Source organism: Cheilinus undulatus, linkage group 17, assembly GCF_018320785.1.
Source record: "Cheilinus undulatus linkage group 17, ASM1832078v1, whole genome shotgun sequence".
Classification (NCBI taxonomy): Eukaryota; Metazoa; Chordata; class Actinopteri; order Labriformes; family Labridae; genus Cheilinus; species Cheilinus undulatus.
Window position 1 is genome coordinate 35,446,251 of NC_054881.1, and position 17,048 is coordinate 35,463,298.

General features: G+C 40.6%; 1 protein-coding gene across 2 annotated transcripts; it reads right to left on the bottom strand.

Annotated features, from left to right (window-relative positions):
* Positions 1-1,614: 1,614 nt before the first annotated feature.
* Positions 1,615-16,496, bottom strand: myo1hb (myosin IHb). Of its 2 annotated transcripts, none has more exons than XM_041810700.1 (32): positions 16,471-16,496; positions 15,609-15,770; positions 15,122-15,237; positions 12,584-12,782; positions 12,421-12,501; positions 12,169-12,348; positions 12,076-12,090; positions 11,791-11,904; positions 11,210-11,281; positions 11,007-11,126; positions 10,809-10,876; positions 10,620-10,725; positions 10,343-10,423; positions 10,172-10,263; positions 9,959-10,053; positions 8,782-8,828; positions 8,539-8,619; positions 8,330-8,435; positions 8,102-8,219; positions 6,345-6,458; positions 6,183-6,259; positions 6,035-6,103; positions 5,876-5,960; positions 5,634-5,796; positions 5,460-5,543; positions 5,284-5,377; positions 4,845-4,900; positions 4,631-4,766; positions 4,482-4,552; positions 2,310-2,407; positions 2,121-2,220; positions 1,615-2,039 (listed from the first exon to the last, which is right to left on the bottom strand). In XM_041810700.1, the coding sequence occupies exons 2-32, from the start codon at positions 15,732-15,734 to the stop codon at positions 2,013-2,015; spliced, it is 2,991 nt and encodes a 996-aa protein (XP_041666634.1). In that variant the 5' UTR covers positions 15,735-15,770; positions 16,471-16,496; the 3' UTR covers positions 1,615-2,012. The 2 variants fall into 2 exon arrangements, with proteins under 2 accessions (XP_041666634.1, XP_041666633.1); XM_041810699.1 differs by having other exon boundaries at positions 11,992-12,090.
* Positions 16,497-17,048: the final 552 nt, after the last annotated feature.

Consider the following 17,048-nt stretch of genomic DNA (forward strand, 5'->3'; position numbering starts at 1 on the left):
TTGTAGTGAGGACATTTTGTCTTAAACAGCAAAATATTTAATAAAAAATAGCTCACATAGACGTATTTCTGAAAGTATTCAGCCCCCTTCACCTATTTCAATTTTGCAATGTTACAGCCTAATGCTAGAGTGAATAAAACATGTTTATTCCCATTAATCTACATTCAGTACCCATCATGACAAAAAGAAAACTGATTTTTAGATTTTTTTTTTTTTTTTGGTGCAAATTTATGAGAAAAAAACCCCCCTGAAATATCACACTGACATAAGTACTAGGACCCATCAGCTCGTCTATTTTGTTGAGTCTGGTGTCTCTCATCTTCCTCAGAGATTCTCTACAGGGTTCAGGTCAGACCAGTGGGCAGGCTAATCAAACAGTTACACCATAGTCTAGTTTTGGCTTCACTGTGGACAGGTGCCAAGTCCTGCTGGAAAAGGAAATCAATAAAGCTTCTCAGCAGATGGAAGCATGAAGGTCTCTCAAATCTCCTGGTAGATGGCTGACAGCGTTGACTCTGGACTTGATATAGTACAGTGGACCAACAGCAGCAAATGACATGACACCCTAAACCATCACTGACTGTGGACACTGAAAAACTGGACTTTAAAGGGGACATATTTTACCCTTTTAATACAAGTTTGTTTTGTTCACAGAGGTCCCCAAAACATGCCTGTGAAGTTTGTTGCTGAAAAAAACTCTATGGGTATGGGTTTAAATGTTACAGAGCTGTCTGACTCCGCCCCTGACCACACCCTCTCAGGAAATGGATGTGGCACTCCTGATGTTACTTGGGACTTTTATCCAAAGTTCAGGACTTTGAACGCAAAGTTCTTCCAAGCAGGGAAGGCCAACCAAACCTGGGGGTGGGGCTAACTCCCCACATGACATAATGAGGAGGAAATCTGAAAATGGCTTGTTTCAGCACACATTTTCTGAAAGGTGGAGAAAGAGAGGGTGGAAGCAAATTTTTCTGGTATTTGAGGGGAAAAAAAGCCTGGAAAAGTGATTTTTGCATAATATGTGACCTTTAAGCACCTTGGATTCTGTGCCTCTCTTATTTTCCTCCAGACTCTGGGACCTTGATTTCCAAATAAAATACTATAGTTACTTTAATCTGAAAACAGGACTTTGAACCACTGAGTAATGGTCCAGAGTTTTAGAGTTGAATCTAGAACATATAGAAGTTTAACTTTCTGCAGTAAGTCACAGGGGAAAAAATAACTCTTACATGATATTCATGCACTTGCTACTATGTGTTTATTTGTATCCTGATCCTGGGTTGAGACCATCCTCTGTTCATGCAGGTTTATGGGATATCCAGCAGAGTGTGCTGCAGAATAAGCTACTACAGCTGAGTGAAGCACAGAGTCTCCATTCTTCTCCTGTTAACAAATCAACATAGGACTCTGACCACGGTACGTTGTAAAGTAAAGCAGTGCTTGACGTTTCCACCAGTCAGAAAGGATAACTTCACTTCCAGCAGCTGTTCCAGCATCCATACTGAAAGACCTGTCCTGCCGGGTCACACCAGTGAGAGGAGCTGCTTCCTTACTTTGCTCTAAACTCAGAAAAATCCAAACAAAAGCACAGACACTTCATTCAGTCTGGTTAGAAATGTTTTAATGTGCCAGTACAACATGAGTCAGGTACAACAGTTACCTTCACTAGCCACACAAACAGGATGTAATTCTTTCATCTTTTCTATTTTTAACATCAATCGGGTCTAATACAAAAATGAGACTACAAGTGCTTCTACTGATAAGGAGGGTGCTTCATTTTTATGTGTCTCTGACCAATCAGAGACCAGCAGACTGATTCTGGCGATTCTCCTCTGTGGGCTTGTTGTCTGCTCTCTACAGCTCATATGTTGGCAGTGCTTGTGTATGGTTCGATAATTTTGCCATCAAGCTGCATAAAAAAGGGTAATGTAAAACAAATTGGCAACAACCATGAGGCAGGACGGAACACAGACGGCTGTTACTAGAACCTGCAGCACAAATCACCAACAGCATCACCTGGACTTCGATCGAGTAGACTCCTAAAGGAAGAGGTAAAGAGCTCAGTCACTTTAAGGCAACTTCTTGTAATGACTTGATATTTTATTTGACACCAGTCTTACCACCATCAGATGGCCGTTCTTCGCTCTGTAAACCATGGACTCCTGACCACTCTTGAAGTCCACAAACCCCTCCCTGCCAGGCTGGATGTCGAACCGCACGCTTCAGTTTAAACACATTAGACATTAAGTCCTACCCAGCCAGCATTTAAATATCACTGGGATTTATCCATAAATTTAAGATTGATTTACCTGCCCTGGACCACCTTAATGCAGTTCTGCTTGTTGGCAATAACACTGAGCTTAGTCAGGGCCTCAAACAGGTACTCACACTGCAGCACCAGATCTCCCTATACACACAAACAAAGGGTGTGAGTCCTTCACATGTGTGATGAGATGATATTTAGAAGGCTGCTGTGTGGTACTTATGACCCCTAGGATCTTAAATCAACGATCTCATCTCATGGCCATCAGATGAGATACTATGATTGGTGCACATCATCACAGACACACCATCACCACTGCAAAACATGGTGGTGGCAGCGTCATGCTGTGGGGATGCTTCTCTGGAACCAAATGCAGCCAAATACAGGAAAATCTGGTAGGACAATCTTAGTCAGTCTGCTACGCAAATTAAGGCTTAGGAGAAGATTTATTTTCCAGCAAGACAATGACCTGAAGCATACAGTGTAAGCCACACAGAAATGGTTCTCAAGGTGACAACAAGGTGAATGTTCAGGGGTGGCAGAATCAAAGCCCAGACCTCAGTCCAATCGAGAATTTGTAACTGGACTTGAAAAGGGCTGTTCATGCCCTATCCGAAAAAACATGACTGATTTTTTAAAACCAATCAAAGGTAAAACATCCAGGGGGTGAATTTGTTTTCTGTTTATAGGCTTTAAGTCAAGATACCTCCTGCTAACCAGTCTCCACTGAAGTCTCTCTCCTCTCTTTCTTTACCCTGGGTCTCCATCTGTAGAAGTTCTTATGTGTGCACTGGCTTATTGCTGAAGTATCACCTCGTATCCACATTTAAGGGTACGTCATCACCACTCAAGTCAAAATTACTCATTTGATTGTTGTTTTATCTTATTTACTTCTTGTTTCCTCTGCAAAAGCCTGCAGACCCAAACAGCTGTTCAGATACACTGAGGCAGGGGAGAATGTGGCTGGTAGCCGAAGCTCGCATCACAAAATAGTGCTAAACACAGAGGCTTTCTGAGTGAAAAATTAAACGCTTACAAAATTTTTGATTAAGTGTACAATTGAGCCATTGCGTCTTTGCCAGTTTTTGCCTTAAAGTCGCTATATTACATAGAGAAACTATACCCATCTGCTACACTGTAAAGCCTTAACCTGATATGCCAGATGGATTTGTTTCACACATCCATCTGGGAAAGCTTCAATAGGAAATGTTTGAGAAAAGGCAGAGGATTTGAAAAAACTTGGAGTATGATTGGGTGAACGTTCTCTCTGTCACATCTCCACGGGCCAATCAGAGCAACAAAACACGTGATGTAGCCACTATCAACTATAGACATGTAAGTACTCGACTTTTGTCATTTTGAAAAGAAAACAACTCACTGCTGTTCTTTGTTCTTCTTTTAACGAAGAAATGTCATAAAGTTCTTTTAAAACTGGCGCTTTAGAAGCATCCATGCTAATCTCTTCCTCCATAACTGCACCAGCTCTTGCTGCTGCTTGTTTACGTTATGACCCTGCTGCGCAGGAAAGTACTGCCCCCAACACTGATTGGTCCTGTCACTTTCTAAGCGGGCCCAAACAGTTCAGATGGGAGCTTTGCAAGATGTATTCACCAGCGAAAAACAAGGAAACGGGTGTATCCATCTGCTTTGCAAGGCTAGTAAAGCCTAGCATCTCCTAGAACATTCTGTTTGAGCGGGCAATGGTCACTGAATTTACTGGAGTGGCTAATGCCACTACTATAAATTACATTTTAAAAAACCCTGAAATATCCCTTTAAGCTAAACTTTCTTCAATTATCCAACAATCAAGCGTGTCCCTTGAAAAATGTAAAAAAAAAAAAAAGTTGTTTCATCTAGCCTGACACCTAACCCCCCCTGCTGTTTCAGACATCAAAATAACTATAAAAATTTTAAGTGTTTGTACTGATGGTCTTATTTGCTTTTAATATCATAGAGAACTATCCAAATTAACTCTAGACCCTTTCATATCTATCAAAAATAATCATATAAATAAAGGAAAGGTCTAATAAAACAAAAATAAAGTAGGTATAGTTCCCCAACTGTTTCTGGTTGGTATGTAAACATCCTATAAGTTTAATAATCTACTGGTTTGGGGTCTTTAAATTATACCCTTGTCCAGATTGAGATTTGATGTGGTGTTGGTAGGACTTTGTAAATCTTATAGTCAGAAAATTAGTCACAATAAAAGTCTTCATACCTTCTGCTTGATGTCATCAAATGTGACATGAAAGATCAGGAAGTTGTCACTTAGGTTGCTGACAGAGATACCTATGAAAAAAAGAAAATCTGCTTTAAACTAAAGTCAAAGTTAGACTCATGCATGTATCTAACTGTCTCACTTGTGACCTTTCAGGGAGCTGTAATCGATCCGCTGCTTGATCTTGGTCTCCTCGACCAGGTAAGCCGCCTCCTGAGTGAAGATGAGCTGCCGTAGACGAGGCCTGAACCCGTTCCTGTCGTACTTCACCACAGGAACGCTGTACTGTAGAAGGGACGCACAAACATGGTCAAAGTGGACTAACAAAACCCGGAATATGCTTAGAACTTTAATTTAGTTTACCTTGATGTGCTCGTGCCGGATCATCTGGAGCACTTTGATGCTGATGTCCTCTGAACCTTTAGTACAATAAGAGAGCATTCAGAGCACTGTTTTCATGGTTCTCCATCATATGTAAATATTTTTAAATGAGTTTGTTGTGAACATCAGTATTAATTGTGGACTTCTTTGATGACAAGCAACTACCATCCACATTCAAAATCCACAAAAATACCAATGGAAAACCTCATATGTGTCACTGATTGAAAATCTTTCCTTTTGGGTGCCTTCAAAATGCTTTAAAATCAACCAAAATTATTCTGAATGTGCAGATCAGAAATACAAGCAAATACAAACAGTACCAAACCAGACTGGACCGTTTTGTGGAAATGCACCGATAGTGTTGAAGTATGTTGTACCAGATACTGTACCAACTTCAAAGAGAGTAACGTTGTCTTCTTACCTATCCTGGTGTCCACAAACGGTCTGCACACACTGAAGGGGTAGTTTTCCTTCTTTCCTTTGAACATGGAGCTCGTCTGTTCTTTCATCAGAAGCTGGAAAAAAGGAAATGTGCAGTTTAGTGGAATGATTTTGTCCCAAAGAGAGCATCCCTGTGTTAAAGCGAGTGGACTTTACCTGTGCTTTCTTCTGTGCATTGATTCCTCTGACGTACTTCCTCACCATGTGGCGAATGTAGAGCTTCTTTAAAAGCTGGGAGGCCTTAAAATATAAAAGACATGTTTCATGTTGTGTCTTATAACTTATAACTCTTATAACTCATCACCATCACCCTAATAATGTATCACCCACCTCCTGCATTATAGGTGGAGGTGTGGGCCAGCAGTCTTTCTCCAGGACTGTTTTTGGGAGGTTTTCTTTCAGCCGTGTGAGGTAGTTCTGCCTCACGTACGCCAGGTACTCACTGTTATCAGTGCAGGCAGGCTGATTTCTGGTCATGAAACCTTTAATGAACCTGGGACAGACCAACAGACATGTAGGAGCTCATTATGCTGTCTGTTCATTCTCATTTTTGATTTGGTCCGTTCACTTACTTCTTGATGACCTTGACAGCCCACGCCCTCCTCTCACGCTCCTTTCTGGCCATCAGACCTCTCCAGCAGTTCTCGATCTTTGTGGCTAAGTTAAATTAATTATTATTTGATATTAGGCATTTTTTCCAACTTCTAGTCAAAATCTGTGACAACACTCACCAGCCTCTCTCTGCTTCAGAAAGTCTCCTTTCACCCTGTAGCCTTTGTACTTGGCCTGAATCCTTGTTGCTGCATCAAAGTTTAAGTTAAAGGAGTGTTATGGTGCTAAAAGTAGAAATAAAGCTAGATTCATAGTTTAATATCTTACCTAGCTTGTGCTTGCAGACCTGAAATGCATCCTCAGTTGCAAACAGAGTTCTTGGGTGCCGGATGAAGATTTTCGTCCTTACCAGACAGAGACAAACAAAAATAGTTTTTGCTATGTGTCCCAGGTCAGCCAGAACCAATAAACATGTTATTCTCTGCATACCTGCCCATCTTGTACTCATCAGGTTGGTAGCCAAGGTGTTTGATCAGACACAGCACACCCTCTGCTGCCGTACCTTTCCATTTTGGCCAGGTGTCAGGACATAGAGGCTTGTACCTGAGCACAGAAGAACATCATGCACACATTTTTATTAAACAGTGCCGTGTACGTATAAGGACTGCCCCATCCTGATTTCTTTTCTTTTGCACAAAATCAATATTAGAATAAAGTTTCTCTACTGCAGCTGCTGCTCCTCATCCAGTTTGCTGCTGACAGTAAGAGTGAAGAGTCACCACCACTACAAAGCACAAACCATGAAAGTTAGCTGGTAGTCTTTAGCCAGAAAGTGTTAGTTTTTATAAGGAGCACAGCCTAAATCTGCTCTATTTTAAAATTGCCTGGGAAACTAGCCTACTAAAGACTTACAATACTGTTAAACCTGCTGTCAGAGGTCTAATCTGGGATAAGATTATGTATAGACATCTTTAGAAGTAGTTTACAAACACAATCTTGATGTAGCTTCATTAGCTTCAACTAAAGCTAACTACTAAGCTACCTACATAATAAACATAACTACATAAGTCAACGTAGCTAAGTTAGCCCTAGTAAAACATGAGTTGTAGAAAACAAAGCCAAAGGGAATGTAGCTATGTAGTTTGCATATCTGTGTAGCTTACATGGCTATTTTGTGCACTTAGCTTAGCTAACAGGCATGCTAGCTAATAAAGTGTGCTAACTAAGTTAGCTTGAGCAATGTGAGCTCTACAAACATAGCTAAAGCTAACTTAGCTAAATAGATACCTATCTTGCATAGCTGCTTTGTGAGCCTAGCTTTAGCTAAGTTTGCTACATTGCAGGGTTAGCTGCATAGCTACATTATTAAAGGTGAAAAAACTATGGCCAAATGTTTTTGACAAGTACGATATAAGCCTTGGTGTTCTTTTTGGTCAGCAGTGGTTTTGGCCTTTGAACTCTTCCATGGATGATATTTTTGCCAAGTCTCTTTCTTATCGTTGAATCATGAACACTGGGCTCACCTGACTCGAGCAAGGCCTGCACGCCTTTAGATGTTGTTCTGGATTCTTTCGTGACCTTCTCATTGATGCACTCTTTGAGTAATTTTGGTTGCTGGCCACTCCTGGAAAGGTTTAACATTGTTCCAAGTTTTCTATTTTTGTGGATAATGGCTCTCGTTGTAGTTTGCTGGAGTCCCAAAGCCTTAGAAATGGCTTTTTAACCCTTCCCAGACTGATGGATGTCAGTGACTTTGTTTCTGATCTGTTCTTCAATTTCTTTAGATGGAGGCATGGTGTGTTGGTTTTTTGAGATCTTTTAGTCTACTTCACTTCACAGACAGGCTCTATTTAAGGTATTTCTGGATTTGTCAAGTCTGGAAGTAACAAGGCCTGTTTGGAGATGGTGAAATTGAACTCAATTCAACTTTTCTGGGATGGAGTGGTTTGAGGTGCGCAACCACGTATGCGGGCGGCATGGGTTTGAACCAGCCTGTGGCCCTTTGCCGCATGTCTCTCCCCACTCTCTTCCCTGTTTCAGAGTCTATCCACTGTCCTTCACTACCTAATAAAGGACCAAAAATAAATCTTTAAAAACTACCCCTTTATCTCATAGTGCCAGGTAGGTGTGGATGGCTATTTTCCCCTTTATAACTGAAATCATCATTTAAAAACTGCGTTTTGTATTAACTTTGGTTTTCACCGTGATAAACATAAAAGGCATGTGGATTTTAGAAACAAAGTTACCTCTGGAGAAATATTTCATATTTGCGGCGGTAAGCAAACCCAGCACGTCTGACTCTCAGGTGCTCCATCAGCCCCAGGTACTTCACCTGATGTCTGATCAACACGTCATTAAAGCGACCTGTGAAGATTCATTGAGATTTAATTCAGTTGTTAAAAACTGGCTGGTCCAACCTACATGTGCTGGCTAAAACAATAAACAATGTTAGTGGACTATCTTCAAGGTATTACCTGGCTGTTTAGCTTCATTTGGTTTGATGCAGCGGACGTACCACGGCTCTTTAGACATCAAGATCTCAGTCAAGCCTACCAGGCTGTTCTTAAACTGAGTCACCACCTGATGAAGCACAGGACAATAGCAGGTATCAAAGTAGTGAAGTTTTGTTAATATTAATGATGAAATCAAAGGGTCACTAAGTATCATCTGTATTATTTCTCACAGTTTCAGGCCTCTTCTTGCTGTCTGGTTCAGTAGAAGGGAAACAGTGTTTGATTATAGCGTTCTTAGACTGGCGCATGACCTAACAGAGAACAGAAGAACGATTCAGATTACAGTATTTACCTGAAATAATGGAAGAGTTTTTCCTTTAAGTTTCTTCTTTTTGTTCATTAATAGCAGAGGCTAATGAACAAACCAACCTCCTTTAGGTATTACAATATTCATACAATAAAAATGAAATTACCTCCTTCCCATTTCGATACAAGAGATCATTGTTTTTGTCCAAGAAACCTGAAATTAAAAGAGGGGAAACAGATTATAGCCACACTTGGGGGGCTCTACCCTATAATACTCACCCTTTCTATCATAATCAAATACAAAACAAGGCCATACCAGCCAGTGGATGGCAAAAGATTACTAAAATCATGGTTATTGATGCTAAGCTAATAAAAAGAAATGCATCAGACAACTACTGAGGGCTCTAGGGGTTGAGCATTTGAAAACAGGAATTGTGATGGGGGGTAAAGCAGCTTCTCCCTGCCTTGTAATACAGAAAGGGTGAGGTCACCAGCCTTCAATGGAAAACAAAGTGGTTGGGTCACGATTGATTACCGGGAAACACTGCTGTAACGGCTGAACTGATTGAAGCTCTCTCCAAGGTGATTTCAAATCTTGGAGAATATGTTTCCCATCATGCCCTTGGGCAGAGTGTTCAGATGTATTCATATGTGTTTAGTTGTGTTAGGACTTTTCCTGTAGTACATTGATCCCTGCTGGGGTTCTTTTGGTCATGTTTCTGGTGGATTGTTGTTTTTTATGTAAGACACATTTGCACCATGAGTGAAGTTATCCAATGAGTTAGACTTTACCTGAACAAACAAGATAGAGATCAGTTATGTTGTTGTTCCTAGTAGCTACTTCAGATTAAATACTTGAGTAAACTTATACAGCAGTACTTTTACACAAGTACAATAGTCAGGTACTTTTTCCACCTTGTTTTGTAAGCTACAAGGATGTCAAGCTAGGCTATGGCAGCAAGTTTCCCTTGTTCATTCTTTCTTTTTTAACTTTTTTTCTGCATTTTAAATTGAGCGCTTTTACAACACTTGTCTACCATGGGTAAGGTGGTGGTTTAGTATTAGCCAATATGCTGTTGGTACAAATTTGATGTCACACTTTCCAACACTAAACTGAACAAAACTTTTAGAAACTTCTGGATTATTTAATCATATTATGGATTGAGATTGTGGGGAAGAAGACAAACTTTATATTACAGTTCAATTTGTTATGTGACTTTATTCACTCTCCTGTACTTTCTATAAACGTTACACAGCGCTCTAGCTACTGTAGCTCTGGCTTATTTAATGGCATAAATGACAAAAAAAGACATTCCCTCCTCATAGATAAATCTCATCTCTTACCGATGACACAGTACGTGACTTCTCCAGCGTAGTGCAAGAGGCGGAAGTCTCCCCTCTCTAGCGTTTTCCTTGTCTTTTGGTCTGCAAGCTTGTGCCTGCAGTATGGATAGTGTAAGAGTGTGTGTGTTATGACATTCATCAGTTGCTGGCTTGTGTACCATCAATTGAGTAAATGAAGTGTTCATTAGTGTCGAGCAAAAGTGTAAAGCTCACGTTACAAAATGAGGGTGACCGCCAATTTTTTCCTCCATCTTCTCAAGGAGGGTGAGGTCTGTGGCTTCTCCAGGACGTAAACATTCTTCATCCTGTGCCAGAGGAAGACAATCAATAATTCAGCTCTGCTTGGTTTGTTAGACGGTTTACGCTCGTAGATGTTCTCTTTACCAACAAAGAGATGATTCCTCTGTGTTTCTCCTCCACAAGATCACAGATTATTTTATTGTTGAAGTATGGCACTGGTTCCCACTGTGGAGCGACCAGTTCAGAGTTAAAGCATCATTATGAGGGGTTGTGACACAGTTATCATACCACTAGTGCCAAATATTCTTATTTATTGACTCCTCAGAGGGGTATTTATGATTAAGGGTAATGTGAATGAAAGCTGATTAGCCAAAGGTACTGTATTATATTTTGAGCATTAATTCTCACTCTCAGTCGTTACCTCGATCCCTTCCATCTCGTACTCCTCCTGCTCTGACTTGAGGGTCAGCTCAATGAAAAGCTGCTGCAGCTTCTCGTTGCAGTAGTTGATGCAAAACTGCTCAAAGCTAAAATTAATAATTGGCACTGTTAGGATCTTGATTTCAGAGTTTTCATGCTGATGAATCAGCTCATGTATGAATGATCACACCTGTTCACGTTGAAAACCTCGAAACCATAGATGTCCAGCAAACCGATCACTGTTTTCCTGGATGAATCCTACAGATCAGATAGAAATAAATAATATCTAATATTATAATATTTAACTGGAAATTATAGGTTTTGTGTTGTCAAAACTCTTTGATTAAACTCCTTCACTTATAATGGTGCAGAGCAGCGGTCATCTCACCTTGTTTGCTAAAGATTCATTGATCTTGTTGACCAGCCAGTTGAAAGTACGACCATAGATGGCTTTGGCGATAGCATCCCTGGCATAAACTGCATGGTCCACAGAGAAAGGACTGAACACCTGTAATGTAAGAATGATAATGATTAAAAACAACCAATTTCAGAGCAATTTTGATGTTAAATTAAAGAAGAAAGACTAGTGACCTCCTCTGATTTGGCTTCAATCTTCCTGTGGGTTAAGCCCTGTTGTAGCACCTGAGCAGGAATCCCCAACAACTGCAGCAAAAGCAAGAAAAAACACAACACCATCAAAAACACCATCAGAAAGGTACAGTAGCTTGGATTTTTACCCTTTCATTCATGAATACAAAAAACTTCCATTGCTACATTACACCATGGAGACAAAAGAACACTCCAAGCCACCTTGAGAAAATGTTATTGAAAAGTAAAGTCAGGGGATGGATACAAACAGAACATAGGTCATTCTGAGCCGTGAATCTCTGGGGCTGAAATGAGGCTTACTCAGGCCCTGCATGGGGCAATTTAAAAGAAACTTTAAGATCCTACCAAGGAAAGCAGAAGTCAACATTTGTAACTTCATGACAATAGGTACAGATGAGAAGTGCTCATGGTAAATTTCCTTGAAGGTTGGTGGGAAAACATTCCTTTAGACAGTTTTTTGGGAAATGTGGCTTCCATGAAATCCACAGGAGTTTTGTTAAGGGGAAAGACAAAAACAGAGACAGGTAAGAGGTTAGAATAATCAGCAGATAATTTAGACTTACCTTGGACACCCAGTGCATCTCCTGGTTGTTGCTCAGAGTAGCATACCCTCGACCATCCGCTGCAAATTTGATGTTACCCAGATGGAGCACACTGGCAATTATTCCAAACAGGTTCTGTTAACACACAAAAGCATTGCCAAATAACATCAAAATTGGCCTAAAAGAGCTTTAATTCCAGTCTTTACAGATTTACAGCCTCACCTCAACATCACACTCACTGAACTCTATGACAGAGAGGGCTTTGCGCACCATCTTCCAGTCACTCTTATCATTGATGGAGCTTACTTTGGCGCAGTCACCCTACAGGAGCAAAATTAATTAAAAGTCAAATAAATATATAATAGAAATGAATGTTTATTTGAGTTCCGCTCTGCAGACCTGCACTAAATAACTGTAGTTCTTGCAGTTCCTCTCTAAGCCGAGCCAGCGCAGTAGATCCTCCTCCCCTCCCTCCACCAGCTGATAGAAGATGTGGAAGTTTCTCTCCCCGTGGTTCTGGTGCACCACACGGGACTTCTCCAGAAGATAGCTCAGGATGTGCCCGCCTACTGCACCACCCTTTAGGAGAGAGGTAATCCTTAAAAATGTAAGTTCATGCTCATTTTATTGAATAAAGTTTGTTTACTCTACCTGATGGTCGAACTGGATGTCCATGTATTTCCCAAAGCGGCTCGAGTTGTCATTCTTTAGGGTTTTGGCATTTCCGAAAGCCTGGAAGATAAAAAATGTAAATGGATGTAGCTTTTTCTACTTAAAAAGAGTCGGAGACAGCAGAAGCATCCACATCTCTGACCTCAAGCACCGGGTTGGACAGGAGGAGTCTGTCCCGGACGTTGTTCAGGAGTTTGGTACTTGGACAGCTGACGGCGTAGAACTGCAGGATTTTCTTGGAGGCCTCGGTCTTGCCGGCTCCACTCTCCCCTGAGATCAAGATGAAGTGGTTGTTGAACTCAGACTGCATTGTGCGGAAGACATTGTCTGCCAGAGCATATCTGAAAGGAAGGTCATACTGTATGTCAAAGTGAGCCGTTTTAAAAACTTCAAGATTATTGTTGGAGCTTGTCTATCATCAGTCATCAGTGCAAACAAAGCTCTGCTTGTTCACTGGTGTCAGCATGGTGGGTTTTACTCGTATAAACCAAAGCCTACTGAGACATGCAACATGCCCAGAGAACTGTCTGGGTCCCTGAAAACCCACTTAATAAGCCCCTCCCTCCATAAGTTTATGAATATCCTCCTGAGACCTCAGCTTTTGTCTTGTGTCTCCTGCTGATTTTGGATTAGTAGGGCCTGATAAGTTTAAAACCTGAACCTTTTCTTTGAGCAGGAATAATTTTTGACCCAAAAAAAGATGTCCACATATCTCCTGAAGGTCTTGTTTCTGCAGAAAATACAGCACTGGGTTTTTGACCTGATGTTTTGGCTGTGTCAGCCAGTTAGTCTGTTGTTGGGGGTCCTCAGTCAGTCAGAAAGGCTGGGAGGGGGACAAGGGAGTCAGTTTTCTGTATAAATTCATGGTGGACCAAAAGGACATGTAAAGGGCCAAGTGTCACCAGAATTTAATGGATATTTCCCTTGCCAAAATTTAAAAATACTGCTTTAAATTAGAAAAAAACATCTTAAATATCATGCAAAAATTATGCAATATATTTTGAAAATATTCCCCAAAAGTCCCCCAAAATTTCTTCAAATATCCCCCAATTATTTCAGTAAAACTTTATCACAAAGCTTAATCATTATAACGAAAAGACTCCAAAAAATTCAAAGTAAATTCCTTAAAAATTTTAAGCAAATTCCCCAACATGTTAGAGCAAATTACCCCTTAAATTCCATATCAAATTCCAAGATGGCCTAGTGGTTCAGTGCCCTATGTATGTGGATGGCCCAGGTTCAAGTACAGCCAGTAGCTACTTCCCCGCATGTCACTCCTCCACTCTTTTATCCTCTCTTCTGACTCTATCCACTCTCCTCCTCTATAAATTAAAGGCATGAAAAGCCCCAAAAATATGTCTTTCAAAATAATTCTACAAAATGTACAAATACATTCCCTAAAATTCCAAAAAAAGGGCACAAATTCCCCCAAACTTCAAAACAAATCCCCTGAAATTATCGTGACAATTTTTAGAAAGAAAAAAGTTTAAAATGCATTTCATAAACTTGTATGAAAATGTCTGAAAATCTTCAAACAAATTTCCAGATTTACCTTGAAAATACCAAATAAGAACTGAAGCACATACACCCAAAACTTCCAATAAAACTATGCCAAATCCACAAATACATCCCCAACATTTCCATGAAAACTTCCAAGCAAATTCTTCAATCATTTCCAGCAAATTACCTAAACTTCAGTGGACAATATGAACAATTATGTCAATAATTCTGACAGCAAAACTTATTATTACGTTATGGGAAAGCCATGATGCACTGTCCTCATATGTGCATACAGGGTCTCAGGATCATATTAATGTATGCAATTAGTAATGTAAGGGAGCGCTAGCCTGCTTGCTAACATTTGATGGCATGTTGGAGACTCCATGGTCAAGTAAGAAAGGTCATTGGTCTGATGAGACCAAAATGGAGCTTTTTGGCCATCAGACAAGGCGTTATCTGCACATCACCACAAACGCACCATCCCCACTGTGAAGCACAGTGGTGGCAGCATCATGCTGTAGGGATGCTTCTTGGCAGCTGGTCCTGGAAGGCTTGTAAAGGTAGAGGGTAAATGAATGTGGCCAAATATAAGAAAATCCCGGTGTTCTGCAAGATAACTACAGCTTTCAAGACAATGAGGTGAATGTTCTGGAGTAGCCGAGTCAAAGCCCAGACCTCAATCCAACAGAGACTGGATGGACTTGAAAAGGGCTGTTCACATCTGATCCCTGTGCAACCTGACAGAGCACTGTTGGAAGAATGGAGTAAGATTGCAGTGCCCAGATGTGCAAGCCTGATTGAGACCTATCCACAGAGACTCAGTGCTGTGGTTGCAGACAAAGGTGCATCTACTAAGTACTGACTTGAAGAGGGTGAATATTTATGCAATCACTTATTTTAAATTACATATTTTTATTTACTTCAAATTACTTTATTGAAATCTGCTTTCACTTTGACATCAAAGAATTTTTTTTCTCTTTTTTGGCCACAAAGAACAAATTATATTGATCATGATTGATTAATAAAATCAATAAGAGGGTAAAATATCCAAAGGGTTGAATACTTTTTATAGGCAGTGTATGAATTGCAAACCTTGAAAATTTCTACCTGCCTACAGTAAAGATGTGTACCAGACAAGAACAAAAATAAAAAAAACAAATAAGCAAATAAAACTTCTTACATGTGAGGTGGGAGCTCAAAGAAATTGACCCCCATGTAGGTGTCCATCTGCTTCTTGCTGTAGATGTCTAACTCTTTATATGGGTTGACCGACACCAGCAGAGTCCCGATGTAGGTCTGCAGAGACAAAGATAGGAAATCAGGATTTACAACTCTTTCGCATGTGATGATTCATGACATTATATAAAATCAAAATGAATGCCACCAGCAAAGACTGGTCTATGTTTAACTGTGCTGATATGTAACTTCATTCCCCTTATCAAGAGCAGTCAGTTTGGATAATCGTTTTTCTCGACCTTATGGACCTCTGTGACCTTAAGATTGCTCACTCTGCAAATGAAAAGCATGTGAGCTGCTGTTTCAGCAGCACAGGAGCCACATTCAGCAGAAGTCATGGCAGCATCAGGACCTTTTTGGGTCAAATGTTGAGGCCGTGAAGTTTCACTGGAGCTAGGTTGTTAAATATTATGCCACACAGGAAGACTCACATAGATGAGATTCTCATGGAAGCGTTTCCTCAGATTGTCCAGGAAGGCACTCTCGCTCGTGTGGGGGTCAAGGAGAACAAAATCCTGGATGCCCACGCGATCCCGGGCTGTCAGAGAGGCCTCCATGTTCCTCAGGATCTTGTTACAGCGTTCCTCAAGGCTCTGTTACAGAAACACATCACCACAATGATGAAAAAGACGGTTTGTGTCCTGTTTCCTAAAACTCCTCTGTCTGGCTGAGGATGCCACCACTTGAAAAACATACACCCACATATCGACAGTCCTGGAGGATATATATTCCCCTGTGTGGGACTCACATCCTGCCCAAATCTACGACCTTCAGTCAGAGTCATAAGTGGCCTTGGCTGCATCCTCAATGCTCAAGATAAATCTAAATCCAGCCTCTGCTATCTAATCTGCTTCTGTGTTTTGTAAAAGAGCAATCAGTCTTAATCACAGTGAGGGAAACAAACAAAAAAGTCCCCACCTACACTAGACGCTTCAAAAATCCTTATTCAATACTAGATCAAACGATAACCAAGGCTGGGTTTTAATTAAGGGATTGAATGAAGCCATTATAATACGTATAATCGCAGGATATGCTCTGCTGCTACAGCTGAAGAAGCGCCAGGTAAAATAATCATTGCACTTTAATTACGTTGCCTTGCCGTAGTGTGCTTCAGCAGCCCGGCTCTCATCACTGCCAAGTTGACTCGTCTGTCACCACATCAGAGTAACCGACACTCACAGGAAAACAAGCTGCTGCTCTACTGACCCAGCTGGCGTTTAAAGCAAAATGTCAAATTCATCATCTGAAATCATTCAAATCGAGGGAAAAAGTGGGAAAAGTGCAGATAGTTACCTCCCCTGAAGGTGCCTGATGTGTGCTTGTCTCTGCAACTTTTCTGGACTGAACATCTGGTTTTATTGGAGGGGAAAGGACAGCAGGAAACACTGATAGATTACACCGTCTACTTCCTTCAATAGGAAACCATCAATAATGTAGCGAGTGTGCAGCAAAGGAAGCAAATCTGAGTCTAAATGTATTCGTGTACGGCCTGGGGAGGATGTTGTCTGTGGATAAGTTTGTGTGGTTGCCTGACCTCACCCAGCATTGCCTGGTTGTGTTTATTCTTTCTCACAAATGATATGATGATTTTTTAAAATTAATTTATTTTCTACACTGTACTCCTACTTATCAAAAAATGGTTAACACGGCTAGGCTAGCTATATAAATAACATTACTATATAAGCAAATGTAGCAAAGGTAGCTTTGGCAATGTGAGCTTTAGCAAACATAAAGCTAATGTGGCTATGTAGCTAACATGTCTACGTAGCTTACATAGCAGCTACACAAACTACATATGCTAAGTAGCTCCGTTCTCTATAGCTAAGTTAGCTTAAGCAATGTGAGCTTTAGCAATACGAGATTTAGCAAAT

What these genes read in the sequence shown, in the direction of transcription:
- myo1hb (XM_041810699.1), bottom strand. Translation starts at nt 15,734, where the DNA reads ATGGAGGCCTCTCTGACAGCCCGGGATCGCGTGGGCATCCAGGATTTT. An exon ending in TGTCCAACCCGGTGCTTGAG is followed by an intron (nt 12,502 to 12,583) that starts GTCAGAGATGTG and finishes TTTATCTTCCAG; the next exon opens with GCTTTCGGAAATGCCAAAAC. An exon ending in GATGAGTACAAGATGGGCAG is followed by an intron (nt 6,260 to 6,344) that starts GTATGCAGAGAA and finishes CTGTCTGGTAAG; the next exon opens with GACGAAAATCTTCATCCGGC.